Source organism: Pristis pectinata, chromosome 33 (genome assembly GCF_009764475.1).
Source record: "Pristis pectinata isolate sPriPec2 chromosome 33, sPriPec2.1.pri, whole genome shotgun sequence".
In the NCBI taxonomy this organism is placed as follows: Eukaryota; Metazoa; Chordata; class Chondrichthyes; order Rhinopristiformes; family Pristidae; genus Pristis; species Pristis pectinata.
The window spans coordinates 17,184,237-17,201,740 of NC_067437.1; the positions used below are offsets into that span (position 1 = coordinate 17,184,237).

General features: G+C 47.2%; 1 protein-coding gene across 1 annotated transcript in view; it reads right to left on the reverse strand.

Moving 5' to 3' along the window:
• Positions 1-14,167, reverse strand: part of micall1a (MICAL-like 1a) — a 72,437-nt gene extending 58,270 nt beyond the window's left edge. The window contains exon 1 of the mRNA XM_052043030.1: positions 13,963-14,167. Within this exon, the coding sequence (XP_051898990.1) occupies positions 13,963-14,102 (140 nt within the window). The 5' untranslated portion in view covers positions 14,103-14,167. The remainder of the gene's footprint in view (positions 1-13,962) is intronic.
• Positions 14,168-17,504: the final 3,337 nt, after the last annotated feature.

A 17,504-nucleotide genomic window follows, 5' to 3' on the forward strand; every position in this document is an offset into this window, starting at 1 on the left:
TGACATAACGTGCCAACCATTTAGAGTCCTTGCTGTGTTTTTTATTTCAAAAGGCAGCTAGTCAAACAAGTCTCCGCAGTCACTGGGTCCTCAGTTCTGTCCTTAAGCCCTGTAATTTTTTTACCACTTAATTACCGAACCTACCTTATGATTCACAATCTCATGCCTTTCCCTCACCGTCCCCACCAGGATTACAGCTGCCTGGCTAGAGCTGCTTACTCCCCACTCCAGTCATAACCCCTTTGAAAATCTGGTTGAAAGCTGGTCAAATGACATTTTGTAAGGGATCCATAAAGCTTTGAATCTATAAACTTCAGCAATTCACAACAGTATGTTGTGCCTTAAATCCACTGTTGGTCTTCTTCAATTAGAATACTGCATTCCGTTTGAATGTAATCTGTGATTTATGCATCATCTTTAGAGCCTGGTCTTTCCACACCTCCAATAGCAAACACCTTGAAAATTAGACAGCTTTTGTTAAGGAGATCAGTCAAGAATGGGTTTACAGGAAAATTAAAGCAGGATCTCCACTTCTGCAAGTCTTCAAACCCGGACTGAAAGCCATCAAGTAATCATTGTAAATTAACCGATTTTTCTCGTACGTTTTTGAACTTCTACCCAGATTTCCAATAACGTGCTAATGCTACAATGGAGAAAGTTATTGAAGGCTCTTGGCACTTCTCTTTAACTTGTGCTGGAAGGTGAAGACCAAGTCAAGTCAGATATACAGGTCCTCCCTAGGTTACGACAGGGTTCCGCTCCCAAGAACACTTTGCAACCTAAAGAGTTTGCAAGTTAGAGAATGCAGCCACCCAGTGATATATTTAAACAAAAAGACAGGACAACCAGGGCAATGTGTAGCTAAACCGGGTGTTTAATTCCAACTATTCAGATTTTGCCATGAACCCACGTTCCCATAGAGAAGATCCCTGCAGCCCCACAGCAGCCGACAACTCCATCCTGCTGGTCTCTCAAGTGCTTGTTCAAATTTACAGCTGTACATCAGTCAGGCATTCATAACATGGGAGGACCTGTGATGTCTCTCATTCCCTGGAGTGCCAACTTGAAAGTTCTCAATTGCTTTCACAATACCAATAAACCTCAGGCCCTGCATCCATTGCTCATCTTCAAGCTGCCAAGGGTTTTCTTAAGGAAAGCACTGACAGGCTCAAACAGTTACAAAGCTCTTTAAAACATGAAAAAAAACCACGATGATGCTGGAGGAACTCAGCAGGCCAGGCAGCATCCATAGAGAAAAGCCGGTGGTCAACGTTTCCGGGTCAGGACCCTTCTTCAGGACTGAAGATAGGAAAAGGGGGAAGCCCACCGGGGGATGGGTCAAAAGGTATGGAGGAAAAATGGGGGTTAGAAAAGAGGGGCTAGAAAGGGGAAAGAAAAGAAGCATGGTTGGGAAGGGGTTGTGGGATTACTTAAAGTGGGAGAATTCAATGTTCATGCCGTTAGGCTGCAAGGTTTCCAAAATGGAAAATGAGGTGCTGTTCCTCACTTTGCACTTGGAATTCTCCTGGCAGTGGAGGCGGCCGAGGACCTGACATCAGTGATAGTGTGGGAGGGGGAGTTGAAGTGAATGGCAATGGGGAGATGCAGATGTGGTCATGGATGGAAGTGCAGGTGTTCTGCGAAACGGTCACCTAGTCTGCGTTGGTCTCGCCAATGTAGAGAAGGCCACACTTGGAGCACTGAATGCAGCAGATGATATTAAGGGAGGTGCAGGTGAATCTCTGTCTTACCTGAAAGGACTGCTTGGGTCCCTGGATGGAGGTGGTGTAGGGGCAGTTGTTGCACCTATGGCAGGGGCAGTGGAAAGTCCCTGGGGTGGGAGCAGGATGGGTGGGGTGGGAGGAGTGAACTAGGGAGTCATGGAGAAAGCAGTCCCTGCAAAAGGCAGAAAGGGGTGGGGAGGAGAAGATGTGCTTGGTGGTGGTGTTGGATACGTAGGCTGGTGGGATGAAATGTGAGGACAAGGATCTGCAGTCCTTTGTTTCTCTGCTATTTAAAACATTGCTGCTGATGACCACCCCACGATATGGTATGAGACATTAAGGTTTGCCTTCAAGTTTCAGCACTTTGGTGAATTTTTTTTGGAACTGTTGATGAGTTTTCTCAACTGCATAGATGAAACTCACAATTTCAAGGTCATTTAAGTATTCAGATATCTGTTTGTAAGAGGGTCATCACAGATGAAGCAAGGAACAGAAAAAGATTCTGGAAATTTGGGATGTTTCAAGAGTCTGATAAGGCCTGCCACTGAAGCTGCTCCATCCACTGCAAGAATGGAAAGTTTACGCAGCAAGACACCAGCCTTTTCCGATCTTTGTCAAGCGCAGTTTTTTGTTAGTGTCAATATTGCAACTAGTTTCTCTGTGAGATACAACAGTTGTTCTTTCAGTGGAAACATAAATACATTGCCAGTTGTGGTTTATTGTCTGGGCTTCGATTTCTCAAGAATGGGACTGCAAGCTACAGAATTCTTCAGTTTGCTTTGCATTCTGCTTGCACTGATCTGGGAGATATGCCTCTCTGTACTGTGGCACAAAACTGAACTTTGCTTTATTGGTTGGTTTTGTGTTCATTGTATTTAAAACTGCCTTTCCTTCTGCAATATTATTCTTGAATTCTCTATTGAACAGAACATTTAGCACAAGTGACATTCAGTGAAATAATAAAAGTTGCTTCTGATATCGTCAACTTCCTTACCAAAGGCTGGAATAAATGCATACTTTTAGTGTCATTATCTTGTTTTTGCTCACTTCTGATAAGAAAACTTTATTCTTTGTGATGTTTCAACTTGCTAAATTTGAGAGATAAATTCTTTGCAGTAAAGGTAACAGTTTGCCTTTTTTTAAACAATGAATGCAAAATGTTCTTTCCATTATGCTTTCAACTTTATTTTCTTCATACCTGTGTTTCTCATATTTTGATGATGCCATAGTCATTCTCAAAACTAACGTAGGGCTAAGGAGACACAAGGGGTTGCAGATACTGGAATCTGAAGCAAAAAACATACTACTGGAGGGACTCAGCAGGTCAAGCAGCATCTGTGGAGGCAAAAGGATGGTCAACGTTTTGGGTCCTGATGCAGGGTCTCAACCTGAAACATCGACCATCCCTTTGTCTCCACAGATGTTGCCCGACCCTCTGAGTTGCTCCAGCAGTTTGTTTTTACTGTAAGGCTAATAACACTTAAACCTCATCAACAACAAGCACAGCACGCAGTATTTTGGCCCAGCAAGAGAATCACATGCATACTAGATGTAAAGTTGAATACAGTCTGTATTCAACTTGAATACAGTTCTGACTGCAGTCATTTAGAAGCACAGTACAACACCACACAGAGTGCATTACTTATGGCCAATTTGCCAAGATGAGAGGACAACTTGCTCTGAACATCACAGTTCCCACCCCAGAGTGTCAGGCTGGACAAACCATCCCTAACCCTTATAGCCACTATGTAAATGAGATCAATCCAGAGTCATTCCAGACATACAGTTGTAGCAGGAACTAATCTTGAGCCATCTCTAGTTTCTTCATTTATCGGTACATATGCTTTGGAGGTGGTTCAAAGATTCATCAGACTGGGATGAAAGGGGTTTCCTCCGAGGAAAGACTGAACAAATTGGGTGAGACAAATGAGAGATCTGTGAAATGCACAAAATTCTGAGGGGGGTTTGACAGGGAAGATGTTGCAAGAACATTTTCCCAAGTGGAGGTGTCTGGAACTAGGAGCAGTTTCTCTGGATAGGGAGTTCTCTATTTAACAATGAAGGTAGGAGATATTACTTCTCTCACAGGGTTGGAATTTTTTGGAATTCTCTCTTGCAGAGTGCTGTGGATAAGTGACTGAAGATTTAAATGAGATTTAAGGCTGAAGGAGAGAGTTTTTGACTATAAGGGAATCACGTCTAAGATTAATTCAGTGCCACATCCAATACAGAAGAGCTTGAAATAATTTTCAAACCTCCCCAGATGGAGGAGGGTGTTGGTAAATGTGGCACCCTTTTATACAAAGGGTGTAAAAGTAGGTCAATTCAATTAACACTGGTGGTGGGGAAGCTTTTATAAACAATCAGGGAAATAATTGATGAAGACTAGGAGAAAATTAAGGCAACAGAGAACCAGCACGGATATACCAAAGGACTCGTGTCCCAGTAGAAAGGGTAAACATGAAGGTAGCAAAGGCTTTAAACTAGCAAGAAGCGAAGATCAACAAGAAACAGATGCTGTCTAAATATAAATACAACAGGAAAAAAAGCATAGGAAAGAATAAAGTAAGAGAGAATAATGACGGCAAGAGAACAAATAGACTAGAAGTCTAAAATAATCATAAAGTGAGAGGAAATCTTACTGAAAATGAGTTAAACTGTCTAAACAGCAATAGTGTCAGTGCCTGTAATAAAACAGGAGTTGGGGCAATCATGCATTGGGAAAGTCCAGTCACAGCAGAGATTACTGAGGCACGTCCAGAGAAAACTCAGGATTTGGAATTAAAAATTGCAGGGTAAAACATGTTTAGAAAGGATACAGGGGGCAAAAGCGGGAGCTGGAGTGGCAGAACTTATTAGGCATCACACGATAGTAGAGAGAAGGATCAGTTGTTCAACGCCCTACAAACCATCTAACTGTGGGAGAGAGGAAGAAAGATGCAAACAAATTAGGAAATGAGTAAAATCAGAAAATCATGAGAGATTTTAATTACCTAACATTAACTGAATTGGAGGAATAGGTGAAGGGATAAGGAGGTGCAATTCCTACCAAATAAACAATATGTAAAAAATCCCTGCAAGGGAAATTTCCAGATCCAGATGCACTGTATCTACTACGCACAGTAAAAGGATCCAGGGTAGGTTAGCAAGGGAATTTATATTTAATGTTGCAATACCAGAGAACTGGTGGATAACTAAAGTAACATCTGTATTTCAGAAGGGGAACAGAACGTGCCGGGGAAGTTTAGATCAGTTAGAGTACCATCAGTAAACGAAAAACAATAACATTCCCAACAAAACACAGACCAGAACATCTAGAAATAATGATATTCCACATGGATTTCAAAAGGCTGCATCTTGCTTGATCAACTTTATTGAACATTTTTGAAACAATAACCAAGAGGTTGGGGCGGGGGGGGGAGGATATAGGCAATACATTGTATAATTTATCTAGACTTTCAAACGGTCTTTGGTAAGGGATCTCAAATTAGACCAATGAGTAAGATTGGAGAACGCAGATAAGATTTCTTTATTAGTCACACGTACATCGAAACACATAGTGAAATGCATCTTTTGCGTAGAGTGTTCTGGGGGCAGCCCGCAAGTGTCGCCATGCTTCCGGTGCCAACATAGCACGTCCACAACTTCCTAACCCGTACGTCTTTGGAATGTGGGAGCACCTAGAAGAAACCCACACAGTCACGGGGAGAATGTACAAACTCCTTACAGACAGTGGCCGGAAATGAACCTGGGTTGCTGGTGTTGTAATAGCATAACGCTAACCACTACACGACCGTGCCTGCCCACCGTACAACTGTGGTGTAACAACATTTTGAAAACATCACTAGCACATATCTTCCTTACATGTGTTTTTATAGCATCTTAAATGGCAGGACAAAATTCCACACATTTTGCAAGAAAATAATTAGACAAAAACTGAAACTAATCCAGGCAAGAAAATAAGAGAGGTGACCACAAGCTTAATCAAAAGAGATCAGTTTAAAGAGAGTTTTGAAGATGGAAGGAGTGCTAGGGAGACACATACAGATTTCCAGGCATTATCAGCTGGAGGCATTGCAGTGAAAACGAGCAATTAAAATCAAGAGTCCAGAACTGAAGCGGCAGAGACACGAGGGCTGCTGAGGAGGAGTGAGGCCATGGAGAGAACTTGGAAAAAAGGATGGGAATTCAAAAATAACGTTGTTACTTTGCGAGGAGACAAATCAGGTCAGTGGGTAGCAAGGGGGTTCACTGGGTGAATCGCATCTGGGATATGGGGACATTGGGCAGAGTTGATGTTGCTTTGTGGTAAATAGACAATGGGAAGCTGGCCAGAAGTACTTTGGAAGCGTCTAGTGAAAAAAGGCAGAGATAAAGTTTTCAGCAGCTGATGAGCTGAGGTAGGTATGAGTCAGTCACAATTAGAGCATTCTTAACGATGTTGTATATACATGCACAGAGGCTCATCCTGTGATCAAATGTGACATCAGCACTGTGAACCATCTGGCTCAGTTTCAGAAAACTGCCAGGGAAAGGATTGGAACTGTGGCTGAGGAACAAGAGTTTTTGCCAGAAATCAAAGTCATTAAGCTTTAATTTTCCCCAACAACTAGCTGGAGGAAAATGACATGCATCCAGAACTGGCCAGCGGATGCGAGGGGTGGTGGTCAGCTCAACCTGGGTTCCATCAGCACGCATGTAGAGCTCAAGGTGGTTTCTAATGAGATTCCTAAGGGGGAAAAAAAGGGAACCAAGAATCAATTCTTGGAAGACAACAGTAGTAGAGCTATGAGAACGTGAAGGGAATTCAGTTGCAAGTAATTTGCTGGCTGTAACAGAATAGTTAATAATGGAACCGTTACCCAAGCAGAACAATGGTGAAGAGATGCTAAAGGTAATCCACTTAGCCACACCAAAGACTAGAGACACCTCAAGAAAAATGGAGGAATGGCTTCCATGGTCACAATCCAACAAAATGTCACCTGACTTGAAAGAGCTGTTTCAGTTATCTGAAGAGGGCAGAAACTTGATAATCAAAGGAGAAAGGTGGAGGTTCAAGTTTCAAACTGCAGATGTTACAGTCAAGCATCAACAGTGGCGGAGAGTGCAGGACGTGTACAAGAAGGTTAGAGTTGAAGAATCTAGAGGTCTTGGAGAGTTGGAAGTCTTAAGATTATAGAGAAAGGGAGGAATAAGGATGTGGAGAGAAATTTTTATGTAAGGATGCAAATGTTAAAATTAATTTGTTGGTAGATCCGAAGCGGATGTAGATCACCAAATACAAAGCTGATGGGTGAAGAGCGAAGGACAAGACTTGGTATAGCTCGTGACGCGCAGATTTTCAGGTGAGCTGAATTTTATGGAAGGGGGAATTCTGACCAGGAAAATTGCAACTGTCAAGTCTGAAGTTGGCAAGAGCATGAATTTTCATTTCAGTAGGAGAGGTGTGAAAAATGTAATATTTTAGTGTAACATTGCTCACAATCTGTTCTGTATGCCCCATGAATGTTTCCTCTGCTTCCCCATTAACACACAATCTCAATTCTGTTCAAAACCACAGACAAATTTCAATTCCCATACTATATCCAGAAAACTGCCCTAATAGCATTCCCTTCCTCCCCGACTTTATACACAAAGTAGAACAATTCTGAATGTTCCATCAGTTCCAACCCCTCCTTTCCTCATCCCCTTCCACTCCACTGTCAAGCCTAAACAGCCTTTATAAATTATACCAGTCAGTCCTTTGAATCAGCTTTCGTTCTCAGAAGATGCAAAGTCCTTTTCCTGCAGTAAACCCCTCGACTCAGTGCATTGGAATCTGGCCTAACCTGGTCCAAATTAAAGTACTGCTCCCCTCCCTCTAGTTATAATGTACAAACTTTAAAACAAACTAGGCGTCAGCTAATCATTGCCTCATTAACTTGATCTTCTCCACAACCACAAAATACCACAGACACTAGAAATCTGCAAATGAAGCAGAAAATTCTGGGAACAAGTAGATCTGTGGAAAGAAACAGTTAATGTTTCAGGTTAATAACTTTTATTTGAAACGTCATCAAGGCAAACCAGTAACCTCCAGATACAACCTGACCTGCTGAACATATTTAGCAGTTCTACTTTTAATCTTGTTGTTCTGCACAGTGGGTGTCCCCCATACTACAACAGAAACCTTTCAGCACAGTTTGGATGCATTTTTGATGGAAGGGATGAGAGCAATACAGGCTTAATAACACAACTCTAAGTGGCACAAGAGCAGAGGTACCGCAGTGTCGCTGAAGGTGCTAGGATGTACTGAGAGAGCAGGCAGCAAAGCACCATGGATTCTGCAGAGATCTCAAATACAAAGATAGAGGAGTTGTACAGAACCTTTGTAGAGCTGATTTAGCAACAAATAAAGCATTGGGCACCACACTTTAGAAAGGATGAGAGGGTCCTTGAGAGATTTACCAGAAGGGTTCCAGGGATGAGGGATTTGAGCTACAAGGTCAGGTTGGAGAAGCTGGCGTTGTTCTTGCAGTAATTGAGGTTGAAGGGAGATTTAATACAGGTGGACATGATTATGCCTGGTTTAGGTAAAGTAGATAAAGGAAAGCTGCTCCTTTCTGGTACAGGGAGCAGGGGGGGACAATTTCAAGTCTTGGGCACATGAAATAGAAGGGATGTGAGGTAGAACCACCTTACAGAGCAAGTGGTAATGATGTAGACTCGTGGCCTAAGAGGGTGGTGAAAGTGAAGACAATCAGTGATTTCAAAACTGGATCATCACTGGAGGGGAATAAAGTTACAAGAGCTGGGGATAAAGCAGGGGAATGGGATGAACTGGATTAGTCTTCAGAGAGATTTCATGGGTCAAATGACCCAATGACTATTCATCTGCATATCTCACAACAGGGCTTTATTCAATGAAGGTCACTGTACTACTCACCTCTGTCCACCCCCACCATCACAGCAATGCACATATTATGTCAGGACAAAGCACAACAGTGGTGCACAACCTTCCATCTGGAGGATCAGTCAGGCAACCCAACTCACTTCTCAGGGCCACTCACAACATTTCAATTTAACCAGACACCAACTTTCAGGCATGAATGTCATATATATCAGCAACTCATTCTCAGGTTCAGACTCAAGAAATTCTGCAGATGCTGGAATCTGGAGCAACACACCAGGTTCTGTATTGCTTCAGATTAAAATGTAGGGAATTCTGACTTGCATCTCTACACGCTTGACAACATAAACTGGTTTAAATCAGCCCATAGACTCAGCAACACTTTTGGTCTCCATCAGAACAATATCCCATCAATCATTTCAACATATTTGCTACTTTCCTATACTGACCGAACTTGGCTGTGTAGATTCAGGATTGGCTCACCCATAGAAGACAGCAGGTAGTGGTAGACGGTGTGTATTCTGCCTGGAGGTCAGTGACCAATGGTGTTTCACAGGGATCTGTTCTGGGACCCCTGCTCCTTGTGATTTTTATAAGTGACTTGGATGAGGATGTGCAAGGGTGGGTTAGTAAGTTTGCTGATGATACGAAGGTTGGTGGTGTTGTGGATAGTGTAGAAGGTTGCTGTAGGTTACAACAGGACATTGATAGGATGCAGACCAGGACTGAAGTGGCAGATGGAGTTCAACCCAGAAAAGTGTGAAGTGATACACTTTGGAAGATCAAATTTCAAGGCAGAATACAAGGTTAATGGCAGGCCTCTTAGCAGTGTGGAAGAACTGAGGGATCTTGTGGTCCACGTCCATAGATCCCTCAAGGTTGCCGTGCAGGTCAATAGAGTTGTGTATGGTGTGTTGGCCTTCATTAGTCGGGGTATTGAGTTCAAGAGCTGTGAGGTAATGTTGCAGCTCTATAGAACTCTGGTTAGACCACACTTTAAGTATTGTGTTCAGTTCTGATCACCTCATTATAGGAAAAATGTGGAAGCTTTAGAGAGGATGCCGAGGAGATTTATGCCTGGATTGGAGAGCATGTCTTATGAGGATAGGTTGAGTGAGCTAGGGCTTTTCTCTTTGGAGAGGAGGAGGCGAGGTGACTTGAGAGAGGTGTACAAGATGATAAGAGGCATAGATTGAGTGACAGTCAGAGACTTTTTCCCAGGGCGAAAATGGCTAACACGAGGGGGCATAATTTTAAGGTGATTGCAGGAAGGTATAAGGGGGATGTCAGAGGTAAGTGTTTTTTTGTAGAGTGGTGGGTGTGTGGAACGCACTGCCAGCAGAGGTTGTGGGGGCAGACACATTAAGGACATTTAAGAGACTCTTAGATAGACACATGAATGATAGAGAAATGGAGGACTATGTGGGAGGGAAGGGTCAGATAGATCTTAGAGCAGGATAAAATGTCAGCACAACATTGTGGGCCGAAGGGCCTGTATTTTGCTGTAATGTTCTATGTTCTCTGATTTTGGTCTTTAAAACAATACATTGTCAGAGAAGGTTCACTATTATTCTGGGAATGAAGAGAGTATCTTCTGAGGAGGGTTGAAGAGATCAGGGCTGTACACATTCGAGTTTAGAACAAGAGGAGATATCAATGAAACAAAGATTCTTAGCAGGCTTGAAGGGAAAAATGTTTGGAGGATATTCCCCCTCATGGGAGAGCCCAGGACCATAGGGTATGGTCTCAGAATATGACGGAGATGAGGAAAATATTCTCCCAAATAATTGAGAGGTTTTGGAATTCATACCAATGAAGGCTGTGGAAGCTGAATCTTTGGATATATTCAAAGCTGCGATTGAGCAGTTTTCACCAGTAAGAGAACCAAGGGTAACAGGGAGAGGGCAGGAGTGTGGACCTGAGGAAGGAAGAATCAACCATGATCTCATTGAGAGGCAGAGCAGGTGAGGGGCTGAATGGCCTGCTTGTTTTTCTAGTTTTTACGACCCACCCTTTGAAACCCATTCTTGGTTAATCTGTATCTTGTTTTATTAGCCACTTGATTCTGACCAAAAACAAATTTGCAAACAAAGGTGTAAAAAATCCAAACTCTCATTTGCCGTCTATGCTGTCTGAGTCTCGCTCACTCCCAACCTCCCAAACCCGATATCACCCCCCTCCACCACCAGCAAATTTATAACAACACAAGATATGTGCAGGAGCTGCAGACCACTCCGTCCTTCAAGTCTGCCCCAAAATCAATGCTGCCAATTTACAGTTTACGTTCACGAACATTATTTAAGCTATAAATTATCATAGGGTGCTACAAATTAAGTATCATGAAAGTTATCCAAGATCTAGTATACACTGAAGGGCAGGTTAAAGCATTTCATAAAAGATAGGAAACATCACAGACTAATTGGTTGGACTTTGGTGAAGGAGGCAGGTGGTGGTACTCGTGGAATGGAGAAGGATCTGTGCACAGCCTAAGAGGCAAACAGAAATACTGGATTCACCCTTTTCAATGGCTGGACTTGGAAACTGTTGGAGACAGTGCTGTTTTATTCCCAAGATCAGAGTGTCAATGAAACAAAATATTTGTGTCAATGTCAGAGACAGAGTGGCTCTCTCATTGAAATTCCCCCTCCATACTCCATAAAAATTCCCAACAACATGTTCAGCCCCAAGCCCAGAACTGCATAATAGATAGAGCCCTCAAACATATCCGGACATAGGGTAGTTTGCCAGGTTTGGGAATATGTGGAGAGGGGCTAGAAAGTTTCTTTTTAAATAATCTTAGTTTTTATCTTTAACTTACTTTTATAATTTCCCAACAATTTGACTATCTGCTAAGACTTTAAGAGCAGTGATCCATGAAAAGCACTTGCCTCTTGAATCTTGACAAATGGGCGAGACACCTTATCCTCGCCACAAGGAACCGGACAGCTGCCTGAAGACAGTCAGGGAGATCAGCAGGACCCAACAGAGTCCACCCGGAATTGAAGAACAGCAACCACAGGGAAGCAAATGGCTAGTAAAACTGTTACCCAACATCCACACCAGCACCATTCCAAACACTTGGCATCAATCCAAGATAGTGGTGATTGCCAAGCCAGCTGTTCGAGGCAGCTATCGTTCCTTCACTTTGTTCTCAATAACATAGAAGCCTTTGGGCTGACACTGCTAAACTGACTGAGCTCTACCAAGCTGCTGCAAACTCTCACAACAGGTAGCTTTCACAGAAGGCACAACTGCTCCAAACTAGTCCTGTCCCTGAGGCCAGATTCTAGAAGTGATGTGCACTGACCTCACTTGTGTCTGCGCCCCAGTGTTGCATACAGTCAGGTTGCCAAAGCTCTCTGATATTACCTTGTGTGAAGACCCTACAACTAATTAATTCCATGATCAGCAACAGAACACTTCCCTGTGAACCTTGGAGATCAAATTAGCCATCCACGTACAATCAGCAATGGGCTCCCACAGAAGTCAGTCCTGGAACTGCCTCTCTTCAAGTAACTTCTCTCCTACACTTAATATCTGCTGTTGACCTGGCCTCAGGTTAACAAGGTAACAAACTGCAGGATGTTGAAAAACACCAATAGAAAATCCAACTTTTTGCATAAAGTGGAGACTTCAATAAACACTCCTCAGGCGATTATTTTATCTGGACAACCTGAAGACAAGGGTCGCATCACATCCAGTTCTGTGGTGGGCCACTCACCCAAGATCCAACATTAGAAAACCTTGGCAACACTCCAAACAGTGCCCTGACTCACTGGGGAATATTTCCAGAACATCAAATCGAAGGTCAAGACAAGGGTGAATCTTACAAGGAAAATGGCAGTGACATCAGCAGCACAGTGCTGTTACTCACCTGACTCAGGACTCGACACAAATGATAACCACCCCCAGAAAGTCAGAAGGATTATCCCAGAAGTTCTGGGACCAGCACAGTATGAGTGGCTCCTTGTTCAAGCCCACACTGAACCTCCTAACAACCGCAGGGAAAGCATACCACCAGCTGACCCGCAACAAAACACCTGAAGAACCCACGCCCCTATCCGAAATCCCACAGCCACAGGATATAACAAACACACAATAAATTAATGATAGCACTGACCAAAGCAAGCAATGACCCAGGATTTAACAGGGAAAACATAACCCTCAAACAGGCCCAGAGGTCGTGGCCACCTACTCCAATGGTGTAACGTGAAGAAGCACCCAGACTGTGACTGTGGCCACCTGAATCAGCCCAAAGCCCAGAGACTGAACTCCAGCCCGGAGGCGCCCGTTTCTGTCAGAGTCACAACCGAAGGCACTGACACTGAATGACTGCTTCCAACCCGTCACATAACCTGCCGTCCCCACCTCTGCCCCCTCCCCCGACCCCACCTCCCACCTCCCCCCTCCCCACCACTCCCCCCCCCTCCCCACCTCTCCCCCCCCACCTCTCCCCCCCTCCCCCCTCCCCACCTCTCCCCCCCCCACCTCTCCCCCCCTCTCCCCTTCCCACCTCTCTCCCTCTCTCCCCTCCCCCCCCTCTCCCCTTCCCCACCTCTCTCCCTCTCCCCCCTCCCCCTCTCCTCCCCCCTCCCCCCTCCCCACCTCTCCCCCTCCCCCCTCCCACCTCTCCCCCCCTCCCCCCTCCCCAACTCTCCCCCGTCCCCACCTCTCTCCCTCACCCCCCTCCCCCTCCCCACCTCTCCCCCTTCCCCACCTCTCTCCCTCTCCCCCTCCCCCTCCCCCACCTCTCCCCTCCACCTCTCCCCTTACCCCACCTCTCTCCCTCTCCCCCCCTCCCCCCTCTCCCCTTCCCCACCTCTCCCCCCCTCCCCCTCTCCCCTCCCCACCCTCCCCCCTCTCCCCACCTCTCCCCCTCTCCCCTTCCCCACCTCTCCCCCCTCCCCACCTCTCCCCCCTCCCCCCTCCCCACCTCTCCCCCTTCCCCACCTCTCCCCCTCCCCACCTCTCCCCCCCTCCCCCCTCCCCCACTCTCCCCCGTCCCCACCTCTCTCCCTCTCCCCCCTCCCCACCTCTCCCCCTCTCCCCCCCTCTCCCCCCTCCCCACCTCTCCCCCCCTCCCCCCCTCTCCCCCCTCACCACCTCTCCCCCTCTCCCCCCCTCCCCACCTCTCCCCCTCCCCGTCCCCACCTCTCCCCCCCTCCCCCGTTCCCCACCTCTCCCCCCTCCCCCGTCCCCACCTCTCCCCCCTCCCCCGTCCCACCTCTCCATCTCCCTCGTCCCCATCGTCCCCCCGTCCCCCCTCACCCTCTCCCTCCCCCCCTCCCCCGTCCCGTCCCGTCCCGTCCCGTCCCTCTCTCCCCCTCCATCGCCACCTCGGACACTCACATGAGGTCGGGCCGGTGCCGGTGGATGATGGCACAGAAGGCGAGCCCGTCTCTGAAGCTGGAGCTCATGTTCTTCACGTCCACGCCGGGGTAGCCGTCGGCCTGTTGCCGGGCCCACTCCTGCAGCGCACGGGTCGCCATGGGAGCGGCTCCGGAGCCTCGGCAGCGCCTGGCACCACTTCCGGTCCCCCCGCCGCATCACGTGATGCCGCAGCCGCAGCGCCGCCCCCGGCAACACCTGCTACTGCAACACCAGCGCCGCCTCCCCGCATCACGTGATACCGCAGCCGCAGCGCCGCCCCCGGCAACACCTGCTACTGCAACACCAGCGCCGCCTCCCGCATCACGTGATACCGCAGCCGCAGCGCCGCCCCCGGCAATACCTGCTACTGCAACACCAGCGCCGCCTCCCCGCATCACGTGATACGCAGCCGCAGCGCCGCCCCCGGCAACACCTGCTACTGCAACACCAGCGCCGCCTCCCCCGCATCACGTGATACCGCAGCCCGCAGCGCCGCCCCCGGCAACACCTGCTACTGCAACACCAGCGCCGCCTCCCGCATCACGTGATACCGCAGCCGCAGCGCCGCCCCCGGCAATACCTGCTACTGCAACACCAGCGCCGCCTCCCCGCATCACGTGATACCGCAGCCGCAGCGCCGCCCCCGGCAACACCTGCTACTTGCAACACCAGCGCCGCCTCCCCCGCATCACGTGATACCGCCAGCCGCAGCGCCGCCCCCGGCAACACCTGCTACTGCAACACCAGCGCCGCCTCCCCCGCATCACGTGATACCGCAGCCGCAGCGCCGCCCCGGCAACACCTGCTACTGCAACACCAGCGCCGCCCTCCCGCATCACGTGATACCGGAGCCGCAGCGCCGCCCCCGGCAAATACCTGCTACTGCAACACCAGCGCCGCCTCCCCGCATCACGTGGTACTACAACAGCGCCGCCCGCGGCATCCCGCGGTACTGCAGCAGCACCACCTCCCGCGGTACCACCTGGTACTGCAGCAGCAGCGCCGCCCCCGGCATCCCGCGGTACTGCAGCAACCTTCTCGAAGTCGAGTTTATCGTCATCTGCACAAGTCCATGTGGCACAGGGGCAATGAAAACCTCCTTGCAGCAGCATCACAGGCACAGAGCATCATAAAAGCAGCATTCACAGGAAAAAACATAAAATATACACAATTTTACATAATTAGAACAAAAAAACCAAAGAGAAACAAAGGACTGCAGAAGCTGGAATCTAGATGCAAAGCACGATGATGCTGGAGGAACTCAACAGGCCGGGCAGCATCCGTGGAGAAAAGCAGGTGGTTCGCACTAAAGTCCCTTTTAGTGCAAAGTGATCAAAGTGGTCATAAACTGCAGTGATTAGGGTTGTGCTGGTTGGTTCAAGAACTGAATGGTTGAAGGGAAGAAGCTGTTCTTGAACCTGGTGGTGTGGGGACTTCAGGCTTCTGTACCTCCTGCCTGATGGTAGCTGCGAAGAAGATGGTGTGGCCCAGATGGTGGATGTTGCCTTGATCATGGATGTTGCCTTCTTGAGACAGCAATTCCTGTAGATACTACTGATGGTGGGGAGGGATGTGCCCGTGATATATGGGGCAGAGTCCAGTACTCTCTGCAGTTACTTACATTCTTGTGCACTCGAATTGCCATCCCAGACCGTGATACTTTCAACAGTACATCTGTAGAAGTTTGTTAGAGTGTTCAGTGACATGCTGAACCTCCTTAACCTCCTAAGAAAGTAAAGACGCTGGCGCGCTTTCCTTGTGATTGCATCGATGTGCTGGGCCCAGGACAGGTCATCTGATATGTTAATGCCCAGGAATTTAAAGCTGCTGACCCTCTCCACCGCCAGTTTAGACTGGCGCATGTTCACCCTCTTCCCCTTCCTGAAGTCAACAATCAGCACCTTAGTTTCACTGACGTTGAGCAAGAGGTTTTCGATTCATTGAAGTGCTTGTGACTAGAGAGGGGTGGAGGTGAATTTAAACCAAAATAAACAGGGTAAAACATGCCAGATCACCAAAGCAGAAACAGAAACACTCAGCAGGTCACACAGCACCCTATTTTTTATCTCAGATTTCCAGAATCTGCAGTTTTAGATTTTTATCAGTTTGTAGCGACTCACTGCACCGGCATCAAACCGGCTACCGACATCGCGAACGTCATCGGAGGCCCCGATCCACGATGGTGTGGGGCCCTCCTTCTTCCCCATCATCAGGCTGGGAAAGCCCCCACGCGGGAAGGTCAAGTGACCCGCACGTGACGTCAGTACGGGAACTGTAGCGTGGGAAGTTTTCGGATATTAAAGGTGCATTGCGCCCCTGTCCATTTGACTTCGGATTTCAAACCAGCGACTCTGTGTCTTCATTTCGTAGTGTGTAGCTAGCCACTACAAGTTCACCAAACTGGGAGCTGAATGGGTCCAACCTGTTTGCTGAATGCAGCCATCATGATCGCATTCGGCCAATGAGCTGGGAACATGAAACAGTTTTGGGGAGAACAAATATGTGGACAGATAGCAGCAGGATGTAAGAGCAATAGGGTGTGATTTTAACTTTTCCAGTATTGACTGGGATTGCCTTAGTGTAAGGGGCTTAGATGGGGGGCATTTTGTTAAATGCATCCAGGAAGGTTATTTTTTAAACATTGTGTACAGAGTCTTACTAGGAAGGAGGCTTATTTTGGGGAACAAAGATGGACAAGTGGTGGAAGTGTCCGTCGAGGGACCTTTTGCGAAGAGTGACCACAATTCAGTAAGTTTTAAGGTAGTCTGCTTGGATCCACGGTCGGTTTGCAGATCGATCAGCATCTGCGACCAGTTTGAGTTTGCCTCAAGGGTCATCCCCAGGGGGATGAGGCACAGCTGCTGCTTGACTCTCTAAGTTTGTCCGATAAGTGGGAGGCACTTGAAAGCAAAACAGTAAGGGTTCAGAGTCAGCGTGTCCCTGTAAGGGTAAGAAGCGAATATGGTAATATTAGGAACCCCGGTTAACAAAGGAAATTGAGAGTCTGATCAGGAAAAGAAGGGAAACGTATGTAAGGTATAGGAAATTGTTATCTTGAGTCCTCTGCGGTTATATGGGATATTGGGAGATCATAAGAAAGAAGTTAGGAGGGCAACAGAATTAAAGAGAATTCCAAATCATTTTTTAAGAAACCTCATTAGAAAGAAGACATCAGTGAGGGAAAAGGGAAGTCTTCGCGTGGAGCCCGGGGACGTGCGTGGTGTCCTGAAGGAACACTTTGCATCAGTAATCACCAGTGAGAAGGAATGGGGAGGACGGAGGCTTCAGGGAGGTGTGCACACTGGAACATCTGCGTATCAGGAAACAGGAAGTGTTTGAAATATTCCTGCAGATTAAGGTGGACAAATCCCCAGGACCTGATGAAATATATCTTAGAGTGTTATGGGAAGCAAGGGAGGAGATTGCTGGGGCTTGGTTGAAGATTTTTGCATCATCTTAGCCTTGGTGAGGTACCAGAAGGCAGGAGGGTGGCTAATATTGTTCCCATATTCAACAACGGC